Source organism: Fonsecaea nubica, assembly GCF_001646965.1.
Source record: "Fonsecaea nubica strain CBS 269.64 chromosome Unknown Scaff38, whole genome shotgun sequence".
Classification (NCBI taxonomy): domain Eukaryota; kingdom Fungi; phylum Ascomycota; class Eurotiomycetes; order Chaetothyriales; family Herpotrichiellaceae; genus Fonsecaea; species Fonsecaea nubica.
Window position 1 is genome coordinate 257,683 of NW_019173711.1, and position 24,966 is coordinate 282,648.

The window sequence follows — 24,966 nt, forward strand, 5'->3', positions numbered from 1 at the left end:
TGTCCTCGTGGTTCTCCACCAAATCCCCAGGCTACCGACTCAGTGCGTTTGGTGTGGATGGTGCCATTGCCCGAAGCGGGGTTGGATCTTGACGTCCTTGTTTGCCTTGAGTCCCGACGACAACTTGCCTTTCTTTTCTCCCTGGCACATTGTTCAATTTGTCATCCGCACTCATATCGGGCCATCTGAAGAAGACAGCGTTCCTTTCTTGGTCTGGTCTATCAAGCCGGGAGGAGAATGCCTTCCTTGACCATAACGGAAACCCAGGGCCATATCCGTCCTCTCAAGCGGCGTATGAACAATGAGAAGTCTGCGACCCTAAGCAAAAAGCAATGTCTCGATACCAGAGGATCATCTGCCGCTGCACTGGGCGCGAACAATCCCACTGGCGCAACACCCACTTTGCCTGCTTTCGTCAGACCATTACCGTCAACCATGCTTCACCGTGAGCAGATGTTCTTGCTTGAACAGGATGCTTTGACGATTCCATCCTTCGACTGCGCCAGACAGCTTATTCGGAGCTATTGCCACTCTGTGCATCCGTACATGCCCCTACTTGACTGCGACGAGCTGATCGCACTCTTCGAATCTGACACAATACAGAAATCTAGTGAGCAGGAACATGAAGGACCCTATAGCCTTCTGCTGCTGCAGGCGGTTTTCTTCAGTGGAAGCGCGGTATGCACCTGCAACCCCCTGTGCCCCTAATATCTTGTCGAACTTGGAGGCTAAACGAGAGACAAATCTGTACAGTTTGTCGACCTCGCAACGATCCGTGCTATGGGGTTCGAGACTCGACAGGCGGCTCGGGAAGCGCTCTACGCACGGGCAATGTTACTATATGACTTCAAGTATGAGCAGGATCTCGTCACCACCTTACAGACACTTCTCCTGTTCACGCACTGGGTGGAACACCCCGAAGATGACCGGTACACGTGGTTCTGGATGAGTGCCGCGACATCGTTAGTGCAAAGCTTGGACTTACCCAACTTGATCCAAAGACTGCCTTCAACAGCAAGGCAGGCCAAACTCCTCAGGAGAATATGGTGGGCGTGTTTCATGCGCGAAACCATACTCGCCTTAACATTACGCTATCCTCGCAAGAGCGACTATGCCGACATGCCCCTTGACATGCTCCGCCTCGACGACTTTGACTTCGGAGAGCCTAGGCAGTTAAACATGGACCGCAAGACAAACGACCTTATGGCTGTCGAGCTGGCCAAGCTCTGCGTTTGCATCAACCGCATTCTTTCCATTCAATCATCTCTTGCCGTTTGGTCGAACCATCCGATATTGAAATGGGCTCCCCAAGCTCTGCAGATGGACCCAGGCACCCTTTTGATACACGAGATGAATGTTTGCGAATCCTGGCTCTCGGAATGGCTGAGCAGTCTACCCCAGGAGCTCGCAACCCCTCTGCTAGATGATCAGACGCTCGAGGAACACGAGTATGGGGCCTCCATGGTGAACCGCATAGCCCTCCGGCTCGGCTACAATCTCGCTGTCATGGCCTTGTTTCGCCCGCATATTCATCCGTCATCTCGAGACACTATGCTTCCTCGTCTTGGAGACCCAGCGCTGAGGGCAAGGGCGTCTACCAAGCTGCATGATACCGCAGAGGACACCTCGCGAATCGCAGCAGCCTTGGTTCGGGCTGATCTAACAAAGTATCTTCCTTCTTACACGTAGGTGGTGATACACCCAATCCTCTAGTTGAAGAATTCTTCTCTGATTCCCCCAACAGGATTACCGTCTTCTTTTCAGCCCTCATCTTTCAACATATCGAGTCCAAAACATGCGGCCCCGCACAACTACCTGTTTTGCGAAGCAATTTTGACCATTGCAAACACGTAGCAATGCAGCTGGGAACGAGATATCAGCATGCCGTCTCTTTCATGCGAGCTCTTGAACCAGAGCTGGTCAAGCACTCGCAGGACGCCTCACCACAGAATTTATCACATGCATTCGAGGGCGAAGAAATGTTGGGTGCAAGCTGGACTGACATGAAGTCTCCCACACGCCCGAGAATCACCACGGCGACTCAACGAAGGTCCGAGTCTGGTTCCGAGATCTTCGAAACCTTGCCACTGATAGAGCAAGCCCCAGGAACGATGGGACCTTGGGTCGGTTCAGGAGGTCAGGAATCATCTGGAGAAGATTCAAGCGTGCCCCAACTGGAGGCTCAAGAGATACAGATCCATGATCACCACATTTCGGAGCAGGCCCAATCAGATACTGACATCATCCTGCGTGGACTGCACAATTCCATAACGTGGCCAAGATCAGAGCCCAGAATCGATCGGGGCTTGTCTGACGTCGCGTTCCCAGGGCCTGTCACAGCGACCACCGGCTTGCAGAACTCGGGCAACGCGTTTATGCACCCTGAAACGCTCTTCAGTGACGCCGACTCTGGGATGATTGACGCTATCAACAAAGATTTCCCCAGTCCGTGGGCCGTTCCCTGGGCAGATCTCTGGGCAGCTGAGGATCCCGAATTCTCTCTTGAACTGGACATGCAACGCTTTCCTATCCCTTAGCCTCCACAACCGAAAAGTCGGCAACCCCTGAACATGAGAAAAGCAATCACCACTGCGGAGAGCGGGATCGTCAGATTCCACAATTGATTGCTTCAAAGTCGAGACTCTCAGATCCTGGGGAGATTCATGTCGCCAAATATCTTCGAAACCACGTCAGGCTCTGTCGCTCCTCCTTAGTTAATGCCTTTCGTAATGCCGTTGCACACAACGATATCACCTTCACTTTCATGCCACTTCGTCGTCACTGGGCAAACTATCATCCACCACATACCCAACCAACGTACGCGCCTCGTCTCTCTCAAGTAGGTCGCTGTCGAAGATCCTACCGCGGTTCCAGTTCCTGCAGACATCGTTTTCGGGGCCTAGCCGGACGTCTTCTCTTCTGTCGCCTCGATGTGCTGAGCCTCTACCCTCAACTCTTTCCCAGTGAATCCGTGCTCCTTGTCGATCACTGCCACCTCGGTTTGAAGGGTGCTCAGGTCGATATCACGCTGATACACCGCGATGCGGTCACCATCCTGTATGAACGTCAGACACGCAGTTGTAACAATTTGGTTTCTCTCAATACAATACTGATTTGTAATTCTGATATGAAGGGAATACTTTGAAATGATGCGGAACAAGACTTGGATGGTGAAGCGGCGAATGCAGAACTGTCTGGGATAACTTACACCAAATATCGCGCCCACCTCTTCCAAGGCCAGGCCTCTTGTGTTGGGGAAGAAAAACCAGATAACAACAACTGAGATGGCGTTCAGGACGATGAAGACGATATAGTAACCCCATTTGATATTACTGCCTCAATGTCAGCGTCTGGCTCTCGTGCGGTGATCACCACACCGCCCTCACGTCCGTACGACGAGACGATGACTGCGCCACTTACGTGAAAGCCGTCGGTGCGGCCTCGGTCCATATAATATTGAACAGAGCCTGTGTCGCCAGGGCTATGGTGTAGCCCTTTGCACGGTATGGCGTAGGAAACACCTCCCCCACCCACGTAAAGAGCAATCCGTCGATGAAGCAGCCGAAGAAGGCGCCGAAAAGAAAGATGGACGCCACGCCCAAACGTAGCACTGAGTCGGTACCATTGTCTAACGAAGTTGCCACGATGATGGCCTCGACGAGAAGACAGCAGGTCACGCCCACGAAGCCGGTGATTGAATATCCCGGTCGATTGAATCGGTCAATGATAAAAATGCCGATGACGTTGCCGCCCCAGTTCAAGGTTGCCCAGCCGCCTTGATATATAAGCTGTTTATCGGAGGAGAAGCCAAGCAGACTGTACAGGAGCGGACCATAGTCTGTGAGATGGTCAGCTCACCTCAGGTGAGACAACAGTGTCAACTGAGATATAGGAGCATGCTAGATGCTGGTAACCTCACTGTATGTGGTCGGGGTCAATACTTACTAACAACAACATTCACCCCCGATGTTGCGGTCATTGCCGGCCACACAATTCCAAAAGCCGTCCGCAATTTCATCGGGCGGGTCGAGATCATTGACTTCCAAGAGAGATCAAGGTTGGCGTCAACGGTGGCCTGCCTAGAGATTTGATAGTACTCGACATCGGCAAAAGAGTCGTCTTTATCGACTGGTGATCGATGCAGGCGGCGCAGTAGCGCATGAGCTTCTGGATGACGATCCTTCATTATAAGCCACCGTGGGCTTTCAGGGAGCCATATGAAGAGAATGATGCAGATGACAGGAACGACCATGCCGAGAGCTGGAAATGGGATGCGATGGTCAATGGTCAGCAGGGGTTTCCTTCTTCGTCGTATTCGATGTATAGCCCCTACCTAAAATTGGGCGGAACGCAAGAACCTTTCCAGTGTAGAAAGAGAAGCCGTATCCGATCCAGTTGGCCGCAACGTATCCCAGCCCAAGCGTGATTGCAATGATCTGCATAAGAGTGCCTCGCTGGCGAGGGGGAACGAGTTCGGACAGCCACATGGGCGTGACGCATAATGTAATGTATCCACTGCAGACCGAGATACCAAGAGAGTCAGCTTTCATTTCTTGTACATATATCTGCCCTCTTCCGTGCAAAGCAGACTCTGCATCCATTTTTCCAGACAGCCAGAGGGGACAGGCAGAGAACCATCTCGCAAGCACGAAAGTTTCAGGAGAGGAGACTCACGCAAATCCCGCTATAAACCGACCAACAATAAACATTGCTATGTGAACCGAACCTGTCTGAATGGCCTGGGCGATAACGAGGCCAACCTGAGCTTGGACAGACGCGTTTTTCCGGCCCCAACGGTCAGCGGCGTAGGCGGCGTAGATGGTGCCGAAGACACCGCCTGCGTAGTACAGTCCGTTTGTGGCGCCAAACAGCTGAGTAGCGTTGCTGGCTGTAATGAGGTTCATGTACTGGAGGAAGGATGGCTGTCCACCCACGGTGCCAATGACAGCGCCGGTATAACCGTAGGCCAGAAACGAAAGCGATAAGCCGATGGACACAAGGAGAGTATATTGGTTGTAATGGCGGACAGGAGGCTCTGCTGATGTGAGTCCATCATGATTGGTGGTCTTGTGAACCATTGTGAGGGATATCCTTGCAGCGCAAGAGTTGGGTCTTGATGAGGAAGAAGATTAGGATGAAGGGCATATTTATGGACGCAGAAAGGACTCGGAGGTACTTGTACTCAGGCATCTATCTACATACATGCATATCACTAGACTCAAATATAACCACACCGTTTGTGGTATAGCCATTCCGACTACCCCGTGGGGTGTACCAATGTTAATCCACTTGTGAGCCGAGAAGTCCACGGTCTTGGGTCAGAGTAATGGTTCTGGAAAACTCCGGGGAGTTTGGTCTGTACACCATGTCCGTGGATTTCTCACCTACTCCATCTTCTTCCTCCCGCTTCTCGAAGAGCTAGGCCTGAATTGAGTTGAGGGCTCGGGTGGACGCGTCAACTTGGTCTTCGTTCTCTGTGTTCGACTCCCTCAAGACGGGGACATTTTCTTTTCCAGGAGCGTGATGATTGGCACAGCAACATCTGGTCCTATGTTCTGACTGGACTGAAAGGCTCCGGTGTATAGCCCTCTAAATTGACATAGCCTGTCCGTTTCATTTTATTCGCATCTGTACCGCGTTAGAGGATTCACACACTATATTTCCAGACATACCTTCAGCAAGTTCCCGCATATAAGTCCCAAAGCTCTTCATCAAGATGCTGACATTCTCCTTGATCCCCATGTTGATTGGTTGCTGATCTTTTCCCACCTGTCCAATCTGTGTGCCCGCCGTGATCGTCGTCAGAGCGAAGTTGTACTGGTCTATCTGTTGCTCGATTGCTCCAGTCACCTGTCCCTGCAGGATTTCTTTCGCTAGGCTGAATTCTTGAGCCGCGGGACGTCCTAATCCGACACCATCCACTGTGCTCAAAGCTGCAACCATCCCTTGTACTGTACGAAGCCCTCCCGTCACGTAAAGCTTCGTATTGTGAAGCTTGATCATCTCCGCAAACTCCAGAAAAAATCCCTCTCTTCTCCGTGTGCTTGCTTGCTTGCCCTCGAGCGGTCCGAAATTCTCATATGTACCACCACTCAACTCGACCCAATCAAACTTGGCCTCTTCCAATAGGGTACAGAGTTCGACAGCCTCAGATGGAGTGAATCCTTGGTCCTGGAATTCAACACTGTTGATTTTGATCCCCAGGAGGAACTTGGGTAACTTTCTACGGATAGCATCTGCGATTTGCAAAATGATGCGAGCTCTGTTCCTTAGCTCACCCCCATACTGATCCGTTCGTTTGTTGGTGGTCTTTGAGAGGAACTGGGCCAAGAAATAGCCGTGAGCTCCATGAAGCTGGATCCCATCAAAGCCTGCAGCATGAAGGTATTGAGCTGCATGTACAAAGGCGCCAATAACTGCGTCAATGTCTTCTTGCGTCGCTGGTCTTGGTTTTGCAAATGACCTGCCCATGGTAGTTTGCAGTTGGATGTCGCTTGCGGATATTGGATTCGCTTGAAGTCGGATGTCGGTTTGTCGGCCTGGATGACTCACTTGACCAGAAATCAGACTGCCCTGTTTTTTGGCCTGGGATGCCAATTCTTTCCATGCTTCAAACCTTGACCCTTCCAGCGGTGCGTCTGGGGGAATAATGAGGTTTCCGGGTGACTCCAGCTGGTCGTAAGCAACCATGATGTTCCCTGTTAGTATATGCCCCCAACCGCCCTCTCCCCATCTTTGATAGACTTTGATGACCTCCCTGGATGGAATTCCACGCGCCAAAAGATTCGTCGGGTCCCATGAAGAGATCTGTTCGCTCATGGCCGCTTTGAGGAATCGGTTACTTGCTGTTTGCCCCGAATATTTATAGGTGATGGGTGACCCAAGTGGCGCAGGGTCGACCACTGCAGAAGGTATACGCGAGAAAACCATGATCGACAAGAGAGCTATGAGACTGACCTGATTGAGTGAAGGACACATCGAACAGTGGCAAGGTCTTTATAGTTGACCTGCACCACGAACCAGAAGTCGACTCCCGCTATGCCTGTTCCGATTCCGAGCCTTCTGATTAGCTGGAACTACATTATTCCGTGCCAGAACACCTTATCCAGACCCTCAGATTGCACTGTGGCTCACATCAGCCACTGGAATTTTGTCCGTCCGGAAGTAAATGTGGAGCTTACAAATAATACACGTCCTTGATTCTCTGCACTAGAACAGCCGTTGATAACATAAGCCTACGCGGCAACATCATCAATGACAATAGCAGGCCTGGAGACCTCGCCCGCCAATCACAAACAAGCAATTATCTCGTAAAATAGTCAGGCACTGGGTGGTGCCAATGTGCGCAGTAAAGTACCTGACTAATCTTGGCAAAGTCCCTTTCTCATGACCTCAATAGGCTACCCGAGGCTGTAATAGGACAACAAGGATAGTTTGTGGGGTTGTTTCCTACTACGGATGTTGACCACTCCTCCAGTCCCCTCGTTTCCCTGTGAGTACTTCAGCAAGTCTGAAATCTCCTGCATGTGTATTGCCTTCGAATTCGACATTGACCATTCGGTTGTACGCCAACGAACGGACTTCTTCAGAAATCTAATATCGATGATGGGAGACTCCATCAATTACCTGAAAAGGAGACGAACAAAGGCACCGACCAATGGGGCCGCGCAGGATTCAAAGTTGGTTTCCTCCCTATGCGGCAGTTTGCCTGCAGACTTTCGCGTCAATGGCTGGTCTTGCTGTTCGCCCACGTGTTATTCGAGGCGAACCGTTTGAGACCCATGGACCCAGACGTGCGGCATGCTAATCGAGTTTGGCCAGAAAACTTCGGAATCGACTATCCCAAAAAGCCTTCCGCGAACGGCAAGCGATCTATGTGATGGAACTCGAAAAACGGCTTCAGATCGCCGAAAAGCCAGAAACATCCCGAATGGTGGCGCTCGAGGAAGAAAATCGCGTTCTGCGCGATCAGCTGCTGGAGTGTCGCAAGAAGCTTCGGAGCATCCAGGCGTCTTTAGAGGGTGTATCCGCCGACATCACAGGCGTACTTTACGAGAAGGTATTCTCAGCACCTTGAATCAACTTCTCAACTCTTTCCTGCTTTGTTTCCGCTGACCAGCTCGATGGGGTAGCCATCACCTACAGCAGATTGCTCAAAGCTAGGCTCAGACGTCGACAAGTCGGAGCTGGATGTGGCAGGAGATGGAGAAGCGGATAAATGTACCGGGGATCCTGTCTACTCTCATAGACTGGACTTCGGTTGTGATGTCCAACAGGTCGATAGCTCACTTATATCACCCACAACAGACATAACGTTGCCGCAAACTAACAACCGTATATCTGACCTTGGACCGGTAGAGATCATCCGCCGCAATGAGGATCCGACTACTCTTCTGGATATTTCTTCCACACTGTTCCCAGACCTGTTTATTGATCTCGCATCTTCCGGGAATGGGCTTGGCTGCTTTCAGCAAATCGACTCGGGGAAGGAGGTCTGTTTGGTACACCAATCATCCGCAAATACCGAATTCCATCTCAACAGCTCTGAAGCAATACTCTCCGGAGCCAACTCATCATACTCTGCTCACATTATCGCGTTCGAATCCTGTATCAAGCGAAAATGGAATGAATTGAAACATCAGCTGTACGATGACATGAATAGGTGAGTTACATGCTAGATGGGCTGCGGCTTGAGCCCTTCCTTTACATCTAGGCTGACTGTGCAACAGCCTTCGCTCGTCTGTAGACCTCATGTTGTCAGCATTCGTATGCTCAATGTGGCCGCCAATGATGAGCTTCTATACCTATACGGGTGCTCATATCCGACTGGGAAAGCTGACCATGTGGCGGATCAACGCAAACCCAGAGACGTACGCCGATCTCGACCTATCTTACCGACCGAGTCTCCTTCAACAGTCGAGCTTACACGCTGCGATCATCGACTGGATACCGTTTCCATCTCTGAGAGATCGGATTCTACTTGCGTATACCGACGAGCACCTGGACCGCTTAGTCTGCGACATTGGCGACTCCTACGTTATCCAAGTCGATCTGTCGAAGCTAGTGCGAGGCTTCACTCCAAAGTTGGGATATATCGGGCTATGGGATCTTCTTACCGTCGCAGCTTCGCAAAGCACACCGATAGAGGATAGCCCTTTCCCTTCGACGCTGACTGATATCAACATAAAAGAGTACACTGACCCTCCAACTTGGCAATCAATCAACAACAAGTTCAAAGAATACTGCCTGCCCGCGCCGAGCTTGGAAGCTCTCTTTACGTCGCCTGAGTATGCACTCGCAGCATATCGCTCTTTTGACTTTCAACGTGATCCTTCTTTACTTCGTCTCGATCCCACGTTCTACCAGAAATACCCAGAACTACATGACGCACAAACCACCCTAATCGCAAGAGGCACACCTCTACGCCGGCCAGACAGACCAAGTTGGCCCCTCCCCCCAACCATGACGACACCGATGATGCAGAGATATAATAGTATTGCAACGTGGGCTTTCGACTGTGCGATAGAAAAGCTTCGGCGCTGAGGATACAACAAAGAGACCAAGACAATCTTGAAGTGAGCAGTTTCCAGAGCTCGACAAAAATTACATGCTCTTGTGTCAATGTCAATTGACAGTGCGTTCATTAGTCTCCAGTGTAAAGCCTCAACACGTTCTTCGCTGTTGCGAACTATGAGCGTTCCTGCTAGCCTCTGTTGTATAGCCCAGACTTGACCGATTCGCCATTCCAAATGTGTGACTTTTAAGTTACCATCCACTGTGGTAGGGTTTCACGTTGAGTGTGTTCTCCCAGAGGTGATCTTCTGACATCGGTAGGATAGCAGAATAACATAAGACCGAGGGGTCTATTACTGCTGCGGCTCGTGTTCGGTAGTTCAAGGTGTTGTGAAAAGGTGACTCATTTGCTTTCACAAATAGTGATACCTGTAATCAATTCCTTTGATACTGAATCCGATTCATCGTCGCAAAGGACCGACGACTAGATTCAGAACGCAGGCCTCATCATTCAATTAACGTTAATCCTTTATGAGATTCCTAATACAGCATCAATGATGTGTATCAGCGCTGATTGGCGCTGAAGCCAGTTGCGTCTCGTCTTGGGAGACTAAAATATGCAGGTGTAATCTTGACTAAAGAATCGTAGCGTAACTGTGGCCGTCATCGTTGATGCCATAATAATTTTTGACTAATGGCGATGGCCCAGGTCAGAGCGTCAAAAGCGAGCATCACTGGTGAATGAGTCCGCCTTTAATATCTGGAGAGGTGTCTGCACTAAAGGCCACAGCACGCAGACGTGCATGAGTCGGAGTATGGACTCTAAAATTTTCAATTTTGCTCGGTTTGCAGGCTTGGGCAACCAGTTCCTGATTCATCAAGGTCCTGCAGATGTCCAGTCTACATACATCTACCTTGGAGGAGCGGTCGGCCTCATGTTGTACCTCCGATGTCACTATCGTGAACCATCTGTGCCGTAAGTTCTCTTGGTCCATCATAAGAGCTCTTTTGACTGTGTTACAGAGGATTCCTTGCACTACTGGTACTCTGCCAAATTGTGCTAGCAGGCGCGCTTGTCAGATTTGGTAGAGATGGAGGGGCTTATGGTGCTGTTCAGGCAATTCTGGTCTACAACACTACTCTCATGACAAGCACGTTGTGAGTTTGGTTCCGTGTCCTGGACAAGAATGATGTTGTCTTCTGACGTTGCTTAGAGCTGCTTTAACGTTCTATCGACTGTTGTTGAATCCTCTGAAGAGGTTTCAAGGACCACTCTGGGCTCGCTTGTCCAAAGCAGTAGCGGTGAGAGAAGCACTCACTGGCAATTCTCACCTCTGGCTTGAAAGCCTGCACAGGCAGGTACGAGTCGTCTCTCTGGTCCTTTATTTTACCCTGCTACTTCACGGGCTGACGTTACCAAGTACGGCGATGTGGTACGAGTCGCCCCGAACGAACTTTCTTACTGCAGTGTCGAATCTATCACGGAGATTCATGGGGCGCTCTCCTCCAAAATAGCCAAAGGTCCGTGGTACGACGGCATCCCGGATATCAAAGCCAAGAGTATGGCCAGCGAGAGAGACCTCGCAGAACACAAGTTCCGGCGGAGAATTTGGGATAGGGGATTCAGCCCAAAGGCTCTGGTCGGATATGAGCCTAGGATCCTGCAACATGTCAACAGCTTGTCAAAGCAACTTCGAGCTCGAACAGGTGGTATTTCTTTGATCCATGTACCCTATGGTTTTGCCTATACTAACAACGCGGTGGAAAGCGGTGCTCAATTTTAGCGACTGGTGTGACTTTTTCGCTTTCGATGTTATGGGCGATCTCGGCTTTGGCGAAGACTTTCATATGCTGATTGAGGGTGAACGTTCTCTACCTTGACCAGAGTTCAATAGACCTGACGTTCGAATTTTAGCGAAACCTCACCCATATATGGTCTTCATGCACCAAGGCCTTCGATTACTCTCGATATTTGCTCATGTCCCGTGGATCAAGCCGATCTGTGAGTCTGCCTATCATTAAGCTAGTATCAGAGAATCTAACCAGGAGCGAAAAAGTGCCCTGGGTACCGGTTGACGCTCAAACCAAAAGAGACAGCAAAACGTTTGCTCAAATCAGTGCAGAAAGGTTCCAGAAGAGGCGCGCTGAAGGGTCTGACCGGGATGATGTCTTTTCATACCTGCTGGGAGGTGGTATCGAGGGTGCAAAGTGGGTATAACGATCTATACTACCATGACATGGCTAACCTAATATCAGGAAGCTAACAGACCCCGAGCTCGAAGCTGATGCCGGTGCTGTCATTGTGGGAGGCTCTGATACTACGTCTGTCTGTCTCACGTAGGTCATGTGAGTGCCCATCGACACTCTGGCCCGATTAACACTCAGCTAGGTTTTTATTCTACTTCCTTGCCAAGAATCCCAATGTGTTACGCCAGCTCCAACACGAGGTTGATGAGCTCTGGGATGGCATAACAACTCAAACGGGCGCATTATGGGGTATGTTCATAGCCTGTGAGCATGACGATACGTTCAACATTCGCTGAAAGACTCGATAGCACAAGCAAAATATCTGAATGGTGTCATCAACGAGTCACTCCGGCTATACCCTCCTGGTCCTAACGGTATGCAAAGGACTACGCCCAAGGGTGGCTGTTTCATTTTGGGCGAATATCTTCCAGAGGGTACACAGGTAAGAACATGGTCCAAAAGCCGCTATATTGAAGAGAATTAACGGTAGTTCTGGCATCCAGTTGAGCGTCCATGGCTGGTCTATACACCGAGACGAAAGATATTTCTCCAAGCCTACAGAATTCATGCCTGAGAGGTGGATCGACGAAAAGAGGCCTACAAATTTTCACCATGACTCCCGTGCATTCATTCCCTTCAGTATTGGCCAGTACGGATGCGTGGGAAAGGGACTTGCGCTCCTGGAAATGCGGTTCTTCGTAGCCGAGCTGGTCAAAAGGTTCGATGTTACCTTGGATGGCTCACATGACGAGGAAGCTTTCCAGAGAGCAGTACGTTCAAACCTTTCTCTACTGAAGGGGTCCCTTCCGCTTATCTTCACTGAGCGAGCGAGTACATGAATGTGAGTTCACAATGCTCATGGCTTGGCTTCTACATGTACTTGAGTTGACGGGACAAGCTTCCCGGCCAAATGCATACTCTCCCGCCCGGCATGTTATCTATGTGACAGAATTGGCAAATGTCAGGAATGCCTGTTATACCAAGCATCCATACACAAGTTCAACTGTGCGGTCACTTCTCGTTCAGGGCTCATTGTTGGATGCCATTTTATTGCACTTTCCTGGTGCATTGCAGGATGTTCTCGACCTATACTTCATGGGAAGGCAACGCGCCGCCTTGGCCCTAATTTCCCCAAGGGTCATTGACGACAAAGTATAGGATATCTCGGGGTAGCGATTGAAGAGTAGATGTTAGATTCCTTTCCCGTCCTGGGTCACTCGTCCACCGATCCCAAAACGCGGTAGGCATTGAACATAGAATCCAGTTGCGTAGGCTAGAATGTTGATTTGGTAGTCGGTCTGGTACAATCTGAGAACCCACTCATATGATAATTGTGCTTGTAAGTGTGCTCGTCAAAGACACGATCCTCTTTGTCTGTCTCCAGTCACCGTATTGCGAAATCACTCTCGACCTGTGCTTGCCTTTGGACTAAATCAACAAGAGTCATTTCCCAGATTCTTTAGAACCCGTTTCTTTCGTAACACTCCTTTGACCCATAGCGTGGAAGAGCATAATAAAAAGATGGTAAGAAATTTAAGCGTAAAGTCTCTGTCATGTCCTCATGGTCTACTCCGGGCTTGATGTCTCTCTCCAATTTAGTGACAGTAATGAATTTTCAGTAATGGTCAAAGCTAATAACAGAAAGAATTGTCCCAATCAGAATTGGGACTTTCTAACTGGATTGAGGATAGCCAAGTGGAGAAAATGCGGAGAGTTGCGAGCAGGAGGAAAGGGCCAAAATCAAAGAGAGCGAGCTTGGATGCCAGGCCTACTTCACCCTGTCCTGAATCCAGTTAAATTTATCAGAGTCACGCTGAAAGTCCACGAGTCAGGCTGGCCACTCGGGGGTCCGTGCGGGCTTTGCAAATCTCACCTATCTTGCGACTTATCAAAACCAAGCTAAGCCTGGGAACACTTGCATTATAGCATTCGATCGACAGTTGCAATCGCCGATCGGCTGCAAGCCTTCTAAGCCGAGATCTTTTCAAACCTAGACTTTGGTGAATCTCAGCCCTTCGCCAACCACTTTCCATTGCGAATTCTCGTCCAGGAGGTTTTCCGCTTCAGTCCATTCTGATACTACTTTGTCAGCTCGCCATTGAGAACGCGGCTCAACTGTAGCTTGGAAAGGCTCCGGCATGCAGACCACAGCTGGCGTATATCTGTCTGACTGTGGAAGCAGGGGCTGCTTTGTGATTGGGTCGTGCTTCGGTGTGATGTTGAATGCCCAAAGAATCCTGGCTATACCGAGGAAAAGAGACTGCTCTGCGACGTGTATACCGGCACAGAGGCGTCGACCAACGCCGAAGGTGAAGTGGTCTCTTTCGCTGACGTCTGCACTCTGAGCTGACTCTGCAGCGCTCTTGCTGTCGTTCAAATAGCGTTCTGGGACAAAGCTGTCCGGGTTTGTGTGGCGGTTGGGATCTCTGTGGATCGTGTACACATTATTTATCAGCAGGGCACCTTTGGGTATAGTGTAGCCCTGATACTGAATATCTTCTTTCGCTGTATGTGGTGCCGCTCCCATGACTGCAGTCGGCATCCAACGAAGGGTTTCCTTGACACAGCTGTGAGTGTACGGGAGATGGTCGTAATCTTCAAATGTCGGTATCCGATCGCCAATGACCCTGTCAAGTTCGGCCTGGGCCTTCTTCTGCACTTCTGGGAAAAGGACCATGGCCTGCACAAAGCCAATCAGCTCATTTGCAGTAGTATCAGTCCCAGCTTCCAAGGCTGCCCCACAGAGGAACGCGCCAAACTTGTCAGAAAATCCTTCCTTCTCCTGTTCGAGCAATAGGTCCACAGCAAAGCAGGGCTTAGCTCGTCCTTCTTGAAGCTCTGATTTCGTCTCGTTCCACAGTCCAAGGTAGAAATCGGTCGTATTACGGTGCCATGTACTTGCCCGGGCCATTGTTGGCAGCATCCAACTTGGCAGCCGTCGTAGCGTCGGGAAGAGGTCAGCCAACGCCGAGGTGCTTGATTGCATGATTGTTGTCATCTCTTCGACACTTGAATAATGGTCAGCCCACCCCCTGACTATCGCGCAGAGCAAGACTTCATACTTTGATATAAACTGTCTCATTGTAGAATCGTCGTGCGAAGGGCACCGGCGGCTAGGCTCAGCATGTGAGAAAGTAGTACGGGCCAAAGGGTGTCATCCATACCCATATATAATAGTTTTGAACACCGAGTGGGAGTACCTGAATCAAAATTAGCCATCTGAAACCGAAGCAAGCTTCTTCGGCCACTGAGTTAACCGTCCATACACTCACCGTTTGAGGACATAGATGAAATCATCCGGATTCATGAGCAAGTCAAACACCATCTGCTTATTCTCAAGCATTGTATATCTGAAATCTATTGTGAATAACCATATTGTCTAGAGGAGAGGACAAAACATGCTACTTGAAGACTTACGGTAAATAACTCCGAGCGACGGAGACATTCAGCATCTTCTGCATCAACTTCCTCTGCAGACGCCACTTTGGTCCATTAGGCTGACACCAAGTCTATTAGCCCTTGATGCGGACGGCGCCTTTCTGAAATGTACGTCACTCACCATCAGAAGCATATGTTCACCACCACCTAAGATTTGGTGACCAACATAGTGATCGCCTCTTTCGTTAGTCACTGCGGCGCGTCTGTCCAAGACTTCTTTGACGGCGACATCACCAGAAAGAACAACCATAGGCTGCGGTCCTAGCATCAAGCTGAACACCGGCCCGTATTTCTCTGCCCATGCCTGGTACTGTTTGTGCACATCTCGATCAGGGATCTGGGATCCACCAAATAGCTCAGTATTATCCATCGAATAGTTATGTTAGGAGCTAGATACCTGGAGTAAATTTCCCAGGAGTGGAACGGTAGGTGGACCTGGGGGATACTTCGCAGGCCTCCTTCCGATCAGCATTGCCAATACAAGTAATGGAATCAGCAGCGCCACTGCGAAGTGCCATGGACGAAAGTTCCCTGCTGAGAACAAGCTATTTGAGAAAAGTGTTACGTTTTTGCTCACCATCGTGCGCACAAGGACAAGGGAGAGCAGGGAACGGTATGAAGCTATGGATAAAATGACGGTTTGCGTATTTCCGAGCGAGCTCTAATATACTAATTGAGATTGAGTCCTGAAAATGGAGAAGTAGGCTCCGACACCGAGCCCAAGAAACAGTACGAGGTACCAAGCCCGAGAACAGTAACGACCCGAAGAAATGGCACCGAGCCCGAGAGCAATAGGCTAATGTGATTTTCTCCAGGAGTAGCCAGGTTAGTTAGTATACCTATCAAGCGCCACGGCGTAGTACATTTATCAGGCTTCGCTAGCGAAAAGGGATGAATAGCTTAGCGCGACCGAGGTCCGTCAAAATAGGTACTCAGAACCTATCCTCCAGTTTGACTTACAGTCCACAAGGATTGCAATAGGCATTAGTTTGGTAATGGTCTCATGAATACACGTGTCTCCAGCGACAGGGTAATAACGATCGCTCCGAACTTTGATCTCGGGCTTGGCCTACCATGCCGGAAGTCCTTTCCATAAGAGAAGTAAAATATTTCCGAATATGTGCGAGTCATGAGTCAAATCGGCTAAATTTCCCCGACCCCGGCCACGACCCACGGCCCCGGCCCCGGCCCCGCCTTTTAGGGCTCGTAAAGAGGCCACCGGTGGATATAAGAATGTAGGTTGCTAGCCAACTGATAGATGGTAGCTACAGGAGGTGTAACACAGAAGCTTTCCATAGTGTTAGTCCCATAGTCATCCCCGGTTATGGGCTTGGTGGGCTCAACGAGTTCACAATACCAGAAGTAGTCGATACTCTAGTGGAAGTCGGGATCCCTAGCTCTATTTCGAGTATCGAAACTTTAGTGACAGTGAACGTGAGCCACGGGAGGAGTTGGCTCATCTTGACCGGGTCGAAGACTGGTAGAATGCGATCAGCTATGCCACCACCCTCCATGAGATTGATGCTGAACGGATCGGTGCCTGCGGAACAAGTCTCTCGGAGGGAGAGACATGCTCGTCGTCGCAGCTTTCGACCCGCGAGTCAAGGCTGTAGTGTCACAAACGCCACCCATCAAGTGGACTCCTATCATGGCAGCCCGGATAGGAGGCTATGGCCACGACCTCGACTGATACCACCAGGAACTGGCGGAAGCTCGGAAAAATCGCGCTCTGGGAAAGGAGCCTCGCTATATGACTTTTGTGAAAGAATCTAGCGACGACGTGAGAGCCGCGTATATCAAAGGGACGAGTCAAGCCGAGCTCCGCAACTATAGATGTCGACTCACTGTTCAGAGTTATCAGTCGATGGTCCTGGTGGACGTGACGCCTCTGGTGGAACTGAATGCGGCGATTCCCCTGCGCTTCATCTTCACGGACCAGGACTTCCTCCCGGGGCAACGTGAAGCTTATCAAACAGCCAAAGAGCCGAAGTCCCTCGTGGACATCAAGGGGGATAATTTCTCGCTTTATACGATCTCAAAGGAAGCATCAATTGCAGCGGCCAAAAAGTGGTTGCTGGAGCATTTGACCATCATGTAGAGCCTTGAGGCATAGATATGGTTTCTACAACGATTTTGTCTGAAAGCCGGATGAGGACTCAGTAAAACAGGGCTTGTCATCGTCCAGAGACGTGGCCTTGAACCACAAATATCATTGTGGCCGCCTGGAAGGATTTTCCCCATGCCGTTCATTTCGACGCAACCAGAGATCTGCGGTCCGAGGATCTCAATAGGTATACCGGAATTCCTTCTTCTCGAAGTCTGTGAGATCAGAAAACGAGGTTTGGGTCAAATTTGAGTCCAAGACCGCCGTACCTGGCTCTTGACGGTCCCTCTTCTTGTTTTCCAAATAGCACAGGAACCCATACGCGGAGATGGCGGCAATTGCCACGACAAAGCACGCCATCTGGCCTTCAAATCCACGAGAATATGTGGGCGCATCGTTCGAGCGGAAGGTCTGTGGTCCCAAGATGCACCCCACACAATAGGAGATAAAGAAGACAGCATTCATGGCGAGTTTCTTGGAGTGACCGGACGTATTTGCCATGGGCAGGGAGGTTGCCAGCACGTACGGCGCCCAATACGTGTAGAATAAGTAGTAAGCAGCTAGGAGTCCACTCCGGTTGTCACGGTCGAACTTCCATAACATGATGGCGGATGCCAGAGTGACCATATCTCCCCCGGCAATAAAAGCGCATCGGGTGTTGGGCAGATAGGACTGAATGATTGACAGAAGAATCTGCCAGACTGTGGCAATGATGCCTGTGGGAATCCCGATGACCACCGTCTTGATGGGCGAATAGCCCATCCCCCGCACGATAATCGCCGCAAAAGTAACAATGCCCGAGTTCGGGATGTTCTGCGCAATGGCAAATATGGCCAGTAGCCAGGTCTTGGGATCCGTCAAGCATTCACGGACCTGGTACCATTTCACCTTCTTATCCTCCACTCCGGTGTTGTTCTCCCTCACGCGGTAGAGGCACACATACTTCTCCCGCTCGCTGAGATACCAACAATCGACGGGTGAGCTGGGCAGAAAAATGAAGATGACGATGGCCCAAAGGATGGAAAACCCGCCCAAGACGAGGAACAACAGGCGCCAGGGATGCAGAGCCGTGTTCGTATGGCCGATGCCGTAACTCACAATCCCGGAGAAGACGGTGGAAAGCTGCCGAGGTTTGTCAGCCCGCGACCAGTTGTAGAGGCTGGGAGGACGGGGACGCGAGACATACCGAATTGAACCAGAAAGCCACGCGAATTGGCTGCTCCCTCTTTCGCCACCACATGACCGTCATGATGCTTGACACGGGGAAGACAAAGGCCTCCATCATACCCATGAGAAATCGGACGGCGGCTAAGGAACCGAAATTGTTGGTGGCAGCAGTGCACAACATCATGACCGCCCACCCCATGATGGTGATGGCGAAGAACCTTGCGAGGGGGAGGCGCTGGATGAGGACGGCTGCAGGGTACTCGGCCACCAGGTAGCCAAAGTAGAAGAGCGAGCCGACCCAGGAGAACTGATTTCCCACCAAATTGGTATCTTCCGACATGCCGTAGATCGCCGCATTGGAGATGATCACTTTGTCAATGGCCGCAAGGACAACGGTGACTAGGATCAGCGGTAAAATCGTCAGATCAATCTTCCAAAGCAGCCGTCGTTCCTCTTGAGGCGAGACGGGCTCTTGGGCGACAGAGGTGTCCAACGTGGCCAGGAATTGGGCCGCAACATCCACGTCTTTGCGCGGGGCGCCATCAGACGGTACATCCTCCAAGATCACTGCTTCGTTCTGAAACTTGTCAGCGTCTGGAGATGGGCCACTGGCTCGTTTGTTGCGCATGGCGGCGAGGTGGTTCAGCTACTTTTTGGTGACACACTCGACGGGCTTCGCGAAGAGTTCTTAGCCTGGCAGTGTGTGCCAGGATACAACCTGACCTTCATATACAATCCGTGGGAGTGAGCAGTGTATCCCATCACGGACCTCTCGCGAAGGTTTCTCCGTCCACAACCGAACACGGAATCGGTTTCCGGATCGAGATTTGCGAGGCTTGTATATCGTAGGGAGGAACAGGGGAGGACCATCCGAAGACAGTGCTCCACCAACACGGGTGAGAGCCGCGCTGGCCGTGCATAGCGAGGGTGTGAAGCCTGTCGAAGGCTGTGGTGCGTATTATCCCGCGCTCTGCTCCGTGAAAGCAGTGGGGCGTAGGACGGCGTTTTCACATCGTGCCAAGTTCCCACGGCAAGGTGTTCCGAGTCGGCAATATGGCTCTTTAGCCGTCGGAGCACAGTTGACAGCGTCCATCTGCTATGTGAGCTGTTTATAACTATAAGATCTAAGACTAGAGTAGAGTGATGACTACATTCATCCACGACATTAACATCTTTAAACATACAGTAGCCGAGTCCTATCCTACTAGAAACAGTAGCAGCCGGGAGCATTGATTTCTCCTAACAATCTTCCATGATAGCTCAAGATTAAAGTAGAAGGACCAGCTCACCCAGCGATTGACTAGGGAAAGCAAGGTCACAGTACATAGGTCCTGTCGGAATGATTTAATCCTTTTTGCTTTCTAGAACGACATATCATCATACCACTGTTTATAAGACGTTCGTCCCACGAAAGCACTTAGTTTTTGTTCTTGCCGTCCAGATCAGAAAACAAGTTGCAGCCAAAAACGTTCGATGGGTCTCCAAATCGCAACTTCTTGTCAATCTTGTCCAACTTCGCCACGTCCTCGGCGTCTAGCGCGAAGTCGCCTTGTAGATTTTCTTCAATACGTAATGGTGTCTTGGACTTTACTAGCACGCTACGCCCATGGGCGATACCCCATGCCAGTGCGACCTGGGCAGCTGTCTTGCCGTATTTCTTACCAACCTCCACAAGGGTGGGATCCTCGATGAGTCTTGGAGTAGGGGTGGTCATTCCTAGACTGTAGATCTCGTTTTGGTTGCCCAAGGACGAGTACTGAGTTACGTTGATGCCTTTGCTGGTGTTGAATTCGTGGAACGAAGTTTGTTGAAGCCACGGATGGAGTTCCATCTGATGAACGGCGGGAACAACGTCAGTCTTTTCAAGGAGGCGGTCGAGTTCTGCTCTGGAAAAATTGGATATTCCAATGGCTTTGGTCTTCCCGGTGACAAACAATTTCTCCAATGCCTTGTATGTCTGAGGTCACGAAACTAGGTCAGCATTCAAACGTCGAGTTTCGCAGGTTCCGGCAGGCTCTCAAGAACACCTACATCCACATAATCAATATTCTCGTGAATGATCTTGCCCTTGTCGTCTACCGGAAATGGCGATTGGCCACCCCGCTGGAAGGCAACGGGCCAATGAAGCAAATAGAGGTCGACATAATCAACTCCCAGATCCTTCAACGAGGCGTCTAGCGAAACTTCGACATCGTCTGGGTGATGATCAGTGTTCCAAAGTTTGGTTGTCACGAATATCTCCTTCCGTGGAATGCCACTGTCGCGAATGGCTCTGCCGACCGCAGCTTCGGTGCCATATCTGACTATCAGTTAACATTAACCGAGCATCATAACTTGTGGGTTGACCCTGGATGGACGGACACTCTAGCTGTATCGATGTGTCGGTAGCCAACCTGAAGTGCCTTTAAGCATGCCTCATACTGAGCCCCTTCGTCCTGCCCTGGACAAACGTCCAATCAGTTTATGATTTCCTGCGTACATTTGGTTACGCGTTTGGTAGGGCATGAGCAAAACCTACACGTTCCAAAGCCTAGGGCAGGGATCTCAGCCCCTGTGTTCAGTTTGAACTTGGTGCATCTGGTAGCGGTCATTTTGTTTTTTCTTTCTCCCGTGCCTACGAAAAGAGTTTGGTAGAATAATATAACAAAATTATTCTTTGTTCAAGACCTCTCATCTCCGTCGGGCCCGTCCTGGATGTTGTTCACAAGCAATGCTTATTCCGGATTTTCGAAAAAAAAAAACCCCTTAAGCTCGTAACCGTAGAGCAGGTATCATCCATCACCCGCGAGCACTCCCTAAAGTAAAAAGTTCAACTCCCTTCCGGCCTTGTGGGACAACATGGGGAACTATGCCCGGGGTTTCCTGACCTATTCGACCGATCCTAGAAACAAAAAGCTGGAGAAACTTAGTCCATGGTCTACTTTGAATACTATTCGGGGTTATTATTGTCTGGGAACCCGAACCACGGAAAACCGGACATAAAGCTGCACTTGGTTCCCCGAGAGGCCAGAATGGCACCAGCCCCATTAACCCCAACTTCCATTTCGGCCTCGTTTGCCTGACACTTTGTAGAGGTTTCCCATCATCCAGTCAACTGGAACCAGCCACAAGCATATCTCCCAAAATCAGACGGTACACTGGCGAGCGAAAATCCAATCCCCCACACACCAAAAAAGATCAGCAAGTGTGCCAAGGGCGTAAACAACTGGACAAACAGTAAAGGCCGTTTAGGCTGGATACCTCAATAACTAACGCCGCTGGATAGTATATGTGGATGATCGGGTAGGGTCGTTTGGCGTCTCGCAATGGACCAGTGGCGAGATACGGGGACGCGAATTTTATCACTTGGACAAAATTCACAACTACAAGTTCGATTGAGTCACCACATTCAGTACAGTAGCATGCTTGGAGAACGCACTCGAGAGACGGAAAGAAGATATATTCGCATATCTAGATAGACACTGCAACGTTTTACGATACATAAGAATGCAACTTGATCCTTCATATCGTTCTTGGCCAGCAGTGGAGAGCTACCACAGATCTCGGTAGAAACAGGTGGTGATTATGGCTCATCACGAACGACCCCTTCGACTTGAGTAGGTTTGAAGAGGTGTGCATGATCTTTCTCGTTCAGGTCGACCTGAAGAGTGTCGGTCATGCGAGATATCACATCATTAGTGAAGTAGGCTGCGACGATCGAGACCACACCCAAGCCAAGACCGACATAGTAGATCACTCTGGATAACTTGTTGTCAGTGACACACGATGAATTGCGGGATGTGAAATGATCAGCCCTTACCGGAAGGAAGCGGCATATGCCAATTTGCCGGCATAGACGGCGGCTTCTGCAATGGCTGGTGTCGCTCCAGGAGCTTCGTTGATCATAGTCTGATTGAAAGAAGCCACGCCTTGTAATACCCCGGGAAGTGAGGACTCTGGAAGACCCAAGGCCAGAACTGCATCTGTCACTCTTGGAGGCAGATTGGCGCTGACACGAGACCGCAAGATCGAGTAAAACATGGCAACTATCGAAAAAGAATTATTATGACAGGATTGACAGCAGGACCGCGGAACAAGAACTTACCTGCAATAGCGCCACCAGCGTTTCGGGCAATGCTCAGGAGACCAGTTGCTTTGGCCAGATCACGATGCTCAACTCCAAGTTGTGCCATGATCATTGCAGTAACCTGGAGATAGTTCATGGCCATACAGCCCAACAGCAGGAAGGCAAACGCGGGATTGATACTCTTAGGTGTCAAGACCGCCATGAGAGCGACAAACAGCGTTGTAAAGAAGGCTGATGCCGTTAGTTGGAGGTGCGTATGCCCGATGATCTTCACCAGAAGTCCAGCAAAGACGGCGCCAAACTCCAGCCCTACTCCCTGAGGGATTCCGTAAATACCAATTTTAAGAGGGTCTTGTGTAAACAGGATTGTCACTTCCTGTGCCCAGCCGCTCAGCATGGCATAGAGCGGGATGGAGCCGATGAAGACAACGATGGTCAGGCTGATCATCCTGTGATAATAGATCGCGTCAGCTAGGCCGAGTTTCTTAAATTGAGTAAACGCACCCTGTAGATCTTTTGAATATCCGTCCTGGAAAAAGAGGATTTGACGAGCCATAGGCTTCTATCCGAGACAGTCAGTAAAGTGCGAGGCTTAAAACGGAGCATCGCAATGGTCAACTTGCCCCAGAGGCCAAATACAACTAGAAGTAAGACTCCCAGAAGCATTGGGACCAGCACCGGTGCTGATTTCCAAGGGTATGATCCAGCAGCCCAAGTCAGGCCGAGTAGAAAAGCTCCAAGCCCAGCCTGGGGATAGTTATTAGCAATGGTCATTCTGACGAAATTCAGAATTCAGCTCACCATGAAAAGACCGCAGCCGACGAAGTCGATAGTCTTGAGAATCTGAAAGCGGGAGAGCTCCTTCTGAGGCACCGGCTATCTTTCATCAGCACCCGTAGAAGCGCAGGGGAGACGGTAGAAACATACCGGATGGTAGAAAAAGAACAAAAGCAGTGTCGAGATGGCGGCGATGATGATGTTGATGTAAAACCCCCAGCGCCACGTGGCACTTTTTACCATGGAGTATCCGATGAGAGACCCAAAAGTGTTAAATGCAAACGGCAGCGCCTCAATCGCCGCTACTGAAGGTCAAAAGTGAGTAATCCAACAGGGGCGCGCGATCTATACCTTGGACATAACCTCTCCACTTCATTGGGAAGATTTCTGCTGCTGCAGCAGCAGAGACCTGTTGACTTGCCGCGGCTACACCCAAGAAGGTCATGCCGATAATGACAGTATTAACACTCTTTGCTGTACCGGCAACAATTCCCCCTATAATGCCCAGAACACCTCCACAGAGGAAGAACCATCGTCGACCGAGAGCATCAGATAACGGACCTGCTCCCACGTCACTTTTTGCGCTTTTCAGTTCCCTAGGGGAAAGATTTCTATTTTTCCGTACCAACAAAGCACCACGAAATGGCTATAGCCATGTTGTAGGCGGATGAAATCCAAGTATATGTCTCTGATGGTCCGAGGCTGGCATTTAGGGGACCAAGAATGGGGTTGATAACAGTGGGAATTTCTTGTTGAGCGGTCCACGCAAACAGGAGGCCCTTCATCCTGTGTTAGCGGGTAGATGCCTGTAGTGACGAGGCTGAACTCACCAGCGACACAGGCCACACGACCTTGTTCAATTGAGATAAGTGGAATTTTTCCTGCTCAGATTCCGCTGCCCTTTCGACCTCTAGGACCTCCGCGGTGGGATCATGGACTGACTTCTCAGCCACCTCGTTCGATGCTCGTTCGGCCATGTTGTCTGAGGTTCCTTGCACTAGGTGAGCAGAGTCTTACAAACGTAGGCTTCAGAAGCTACTGCCGAAGCTTTATGCTTCCCAGCAGAAGTGGGCCGGACTTGACAGGAGGTGGAAGTCCGGGAATAGTTCATCCACCAGAATTTCTTGTCCGCATAACCCCATAGTCCAAACCTTGTCCCCATCTGGGGTTGTTTGGTCGCCCAGCGTACGCAAGCCGTAGCTTCGGTGGAAGCCCACGTGGGAACCGTGCATGCTACGAGGGAAAAGGTGAATCGGCACCCCGGCCGCTGACGAAGGAGGATATTCATCGATCGGATTTTTCAGCCCCCGAAAGCCCGAACACGGATCGCCGAAAACTACACATTAGCTAGCCCGATACAGCCTAGCGGCGAAAGTACATCTGGCAAACTATTCATTCCAAACAACGATTTCTCCTTCCCTTTATATATTTAGCTAATATGTCGTTTGACTTCACTTTAACCCCACTTTAACCCCTGCGGCAATCCCTGTGCTCATTAGACTTAGGGCCGTCCTTCGAGTCGATGGTGGTGGACTGCTCGGATTCCATAGGTCTATTCTTCCATGGGCTTTTCTTCTGCTGCCCAGCTCCTTAACTAGGGATCCATGGAATTGCAAGAATGGCATGATAATATCAATAGCAATAACTCACAAAT

At 50.3% G+C, this 24,966-nt stretch overlaps 10 protein-coding genes across 10 annotated transcripts; 4 read left to right on the plus strand and 6 right to left on the minus strand.

Moving 5' to 3' along the window:
• Positions 1 to 237: 237 nt before the first annotated feature.
• On the plus strand, positions 238 to 2,537 carry AYO20_06213 (hypothetical protein; the record flags this gene model as incomplete). Its single annotated transcript, XM_022644504.1, has 3 exons — positions 238 to 678; positions 754 to 1,685; positions 1,745 to 2,537. 3 exons carry the CDS (start codon positions 238 to 240, stop codon positions 2,535 to 2,537), a joined length of 2,166 nt encoding a protein of 721 aa, XP_022499595.1.
• A 362-nt stretch (positions 2,538 to 2,899) lies between these two features.
• AYO20_06214 (hypothetical protein) lies at positions 2,900 to 5,078 on the minus strand (the record flags this gene model as incomplete). The annotated part of the gene is made up of 6 exons (XM_022644505.1): positions 2,900 to 3,055; positions 3,209 to 3,332; positions 3,421 to 3,838; positions 3,946 to 4,260; positions 4,334 to 4,515; positions 4,675 to 5,078. The coding sequence occupies 6 exons, from the start codon at positions 5,076 to 5,078 to the stop codon at positions 2,900 to 2,902; spliced, it is 1,599 nt and encodes a 532-aa protein (XP_022499596.1).
• Positions 5,079 to 5,548: 470 nt separating this feature from the next.
• AYO20_06215 (hypothetical protein) lies at positions 5,549 to 6,930 on the minus strand (the record flags this gene model as incomplete). Its single annotated transcript, XM_022644506.1, has 2 exons — positions 5,549 to 5,604; positions 5,673 to 6,930. The coding sequence occupies 2 exons, from the start codon at positions 6,928 to 6,930 to the stop codon at positions 5,549 to 5,551; spliced, it is 1,314 nt and encodes a 437-aa protein (XP_022499597.1).
• Positions 6,931 to 7,726: 796 nt separating this feature from the next.
• AYO20_06216 (hypothetical protein) lies at positions 7,727 to 9,543 on the plus strand (the record flags this gene model as incomplete). The annotated part of the gene is made up of 4 exons (XM_022644507.1): positions 7,727 to 7,793; positions 7,851 to 8,059; positions 8,160 to 8,662; positions 8,730 to 9,543. The coding sequence occupies 4 exons, from the start codon at positions 7,727 to 7,729 to the stop codon at positions 9,541 to 9,543; spliced, it is 1,593 nt and encodes a 530-aa protein (XP_022499598.1).
• A 773-nt stretch (positions 9,544 to 10,316) lies between these two features.
• On the plus strand, positions 10,317 to 12,918 carry AYO20_06217 (hypothetical protein; the record flags this gene model as incomplete). The annotated part of the gene is made up of 12 exons (XM_022644508.1): positions 10,317 to 10,489; positions 10,537 to 10,671; positions 10,728 to 10,815; positions 10,869 to 11,223; positions 11,282 to 11,374; positions 11,429 to 11,515; positions 11,571 to 11,721; positions 11,770 to 11,850; positions 11,903 to 12,009; positions 12,069 to 12,202; positions 12,264 to 12,530; positions 12,835 to 12,918. 12 exons carry the CDS (start codon positions 10,317 to 10,319, stop codon positions 12,916 to 12,918), a joined length of 1,755 nt encoding a protein of 584 aa, XP_022499599.1.
• Positions 12,919 to 13,750: 832 nt separating this feature from the next.
• AYO20_06218 (hypothetical protein) lies at positions 13,751 to 15,568 on the minus strand (the record flags this gene model as incomplete). The annotated part of the gene is made up of 4 exons (XM_022644509.1): positions 13,751 to 14,768; positions 15,033 to 15,110; positions 15,178 to 15,257; positions 15,320 to 15,568. The coding sequence occupies 4 exons, from the start codon at positions 15,566 to 15,568 to the stop codon at positions 13,751 to 13,753; spliced, it is 1,425 nt and encodes a 474-aa protein (XP_022499600.1).
• A 1,380-nt stretch (positions 15,569 to 16,948) lies between these two features.
• Positions 16,949 to 17,296, plus strand: AYO20_06219 (hypothetical protein; the record flags this gene model as incomplete). Its single annotated transcript, XM_022644510.1, has 1 exon — positions 16,949 to 17,296. The coding sequence occupies one exon, from the start codon at positions 16,949 to 16,951 to the stop codon at positions 17,294 to 17,296; it is 348 nt and encodes a 115-aa protein (XP_022499601.1).
• Positions 17,297 to 17,482: 186 nt separating this feature from the next.
• Positions 17,483 to 19,097, minus strand: AYO20_06220 (hypothetical protein; the record flags this gene model as incomplete). The annotated part of the gene is made up of 2 exons (XM_022644511.1): positions 17,483 to 18,424; positions 18,489 to 19,097. The coding sequence occupies 2 exons, from the start codon at positions 19,095 to 19,097 to the stop codon at positions 17,483 to 17,485; spliced, it is 1,551 nt and encodes a 516-aa protein (XP_022499602.1).
• A 789-nt stretch (positions 19,098 to 19,886) lies between these two features.
• AYO20_06221 (hypothetical protein) lies at positions 19,887 to 21,060 on the minus strand (the record flags this gene model as incomplete). Its single annotated transcript, XM_022644512.1, has 4 exons — positions 19,887 to 20,426; positions 20,501 to 20,768; positions 20,831 to 20,909; positions 20,988 to 21,060. 4 exons carry the CDS (start codon positions 21,058 to 21,060, stop codon positions 19,887 to 19,889), a joined length of 960 nt encoding a protein of 319 aa, XP_022499603.1.
• Positions 21,061 to 22,031: 971 nt separating this feature from the next.
• On the minus strand, positions 22,032 to 24,289 carry AYO20_06222 (hypothetical protein; the record flags this gene model as incomplete). The annotated part of the gene is made up of 9 exons (XM_022644513.1): positions 22,032 to 22,206; positions 22,269 to 22,494; positions 22,554 to 23,097; positions 23,175 to 23,282; positions 23,337 to 23,411; positions 23,463 to 23,614; positions 23,664 to 23,873; positions 23,938 to 24,091; positions 24,143 to 24,289. The coding sequence occupies 9 exons, from the start codon at positions 24,287 to 24,289 to the stop codon at positions 22,032 to 22,034; spliced, it is 1,791 nt and encodes a 596-aa protein (XP_022499604.1).
• Between the last annotated feature and the right edge of the window lie 677 nt (positions 24,290 to 24,966).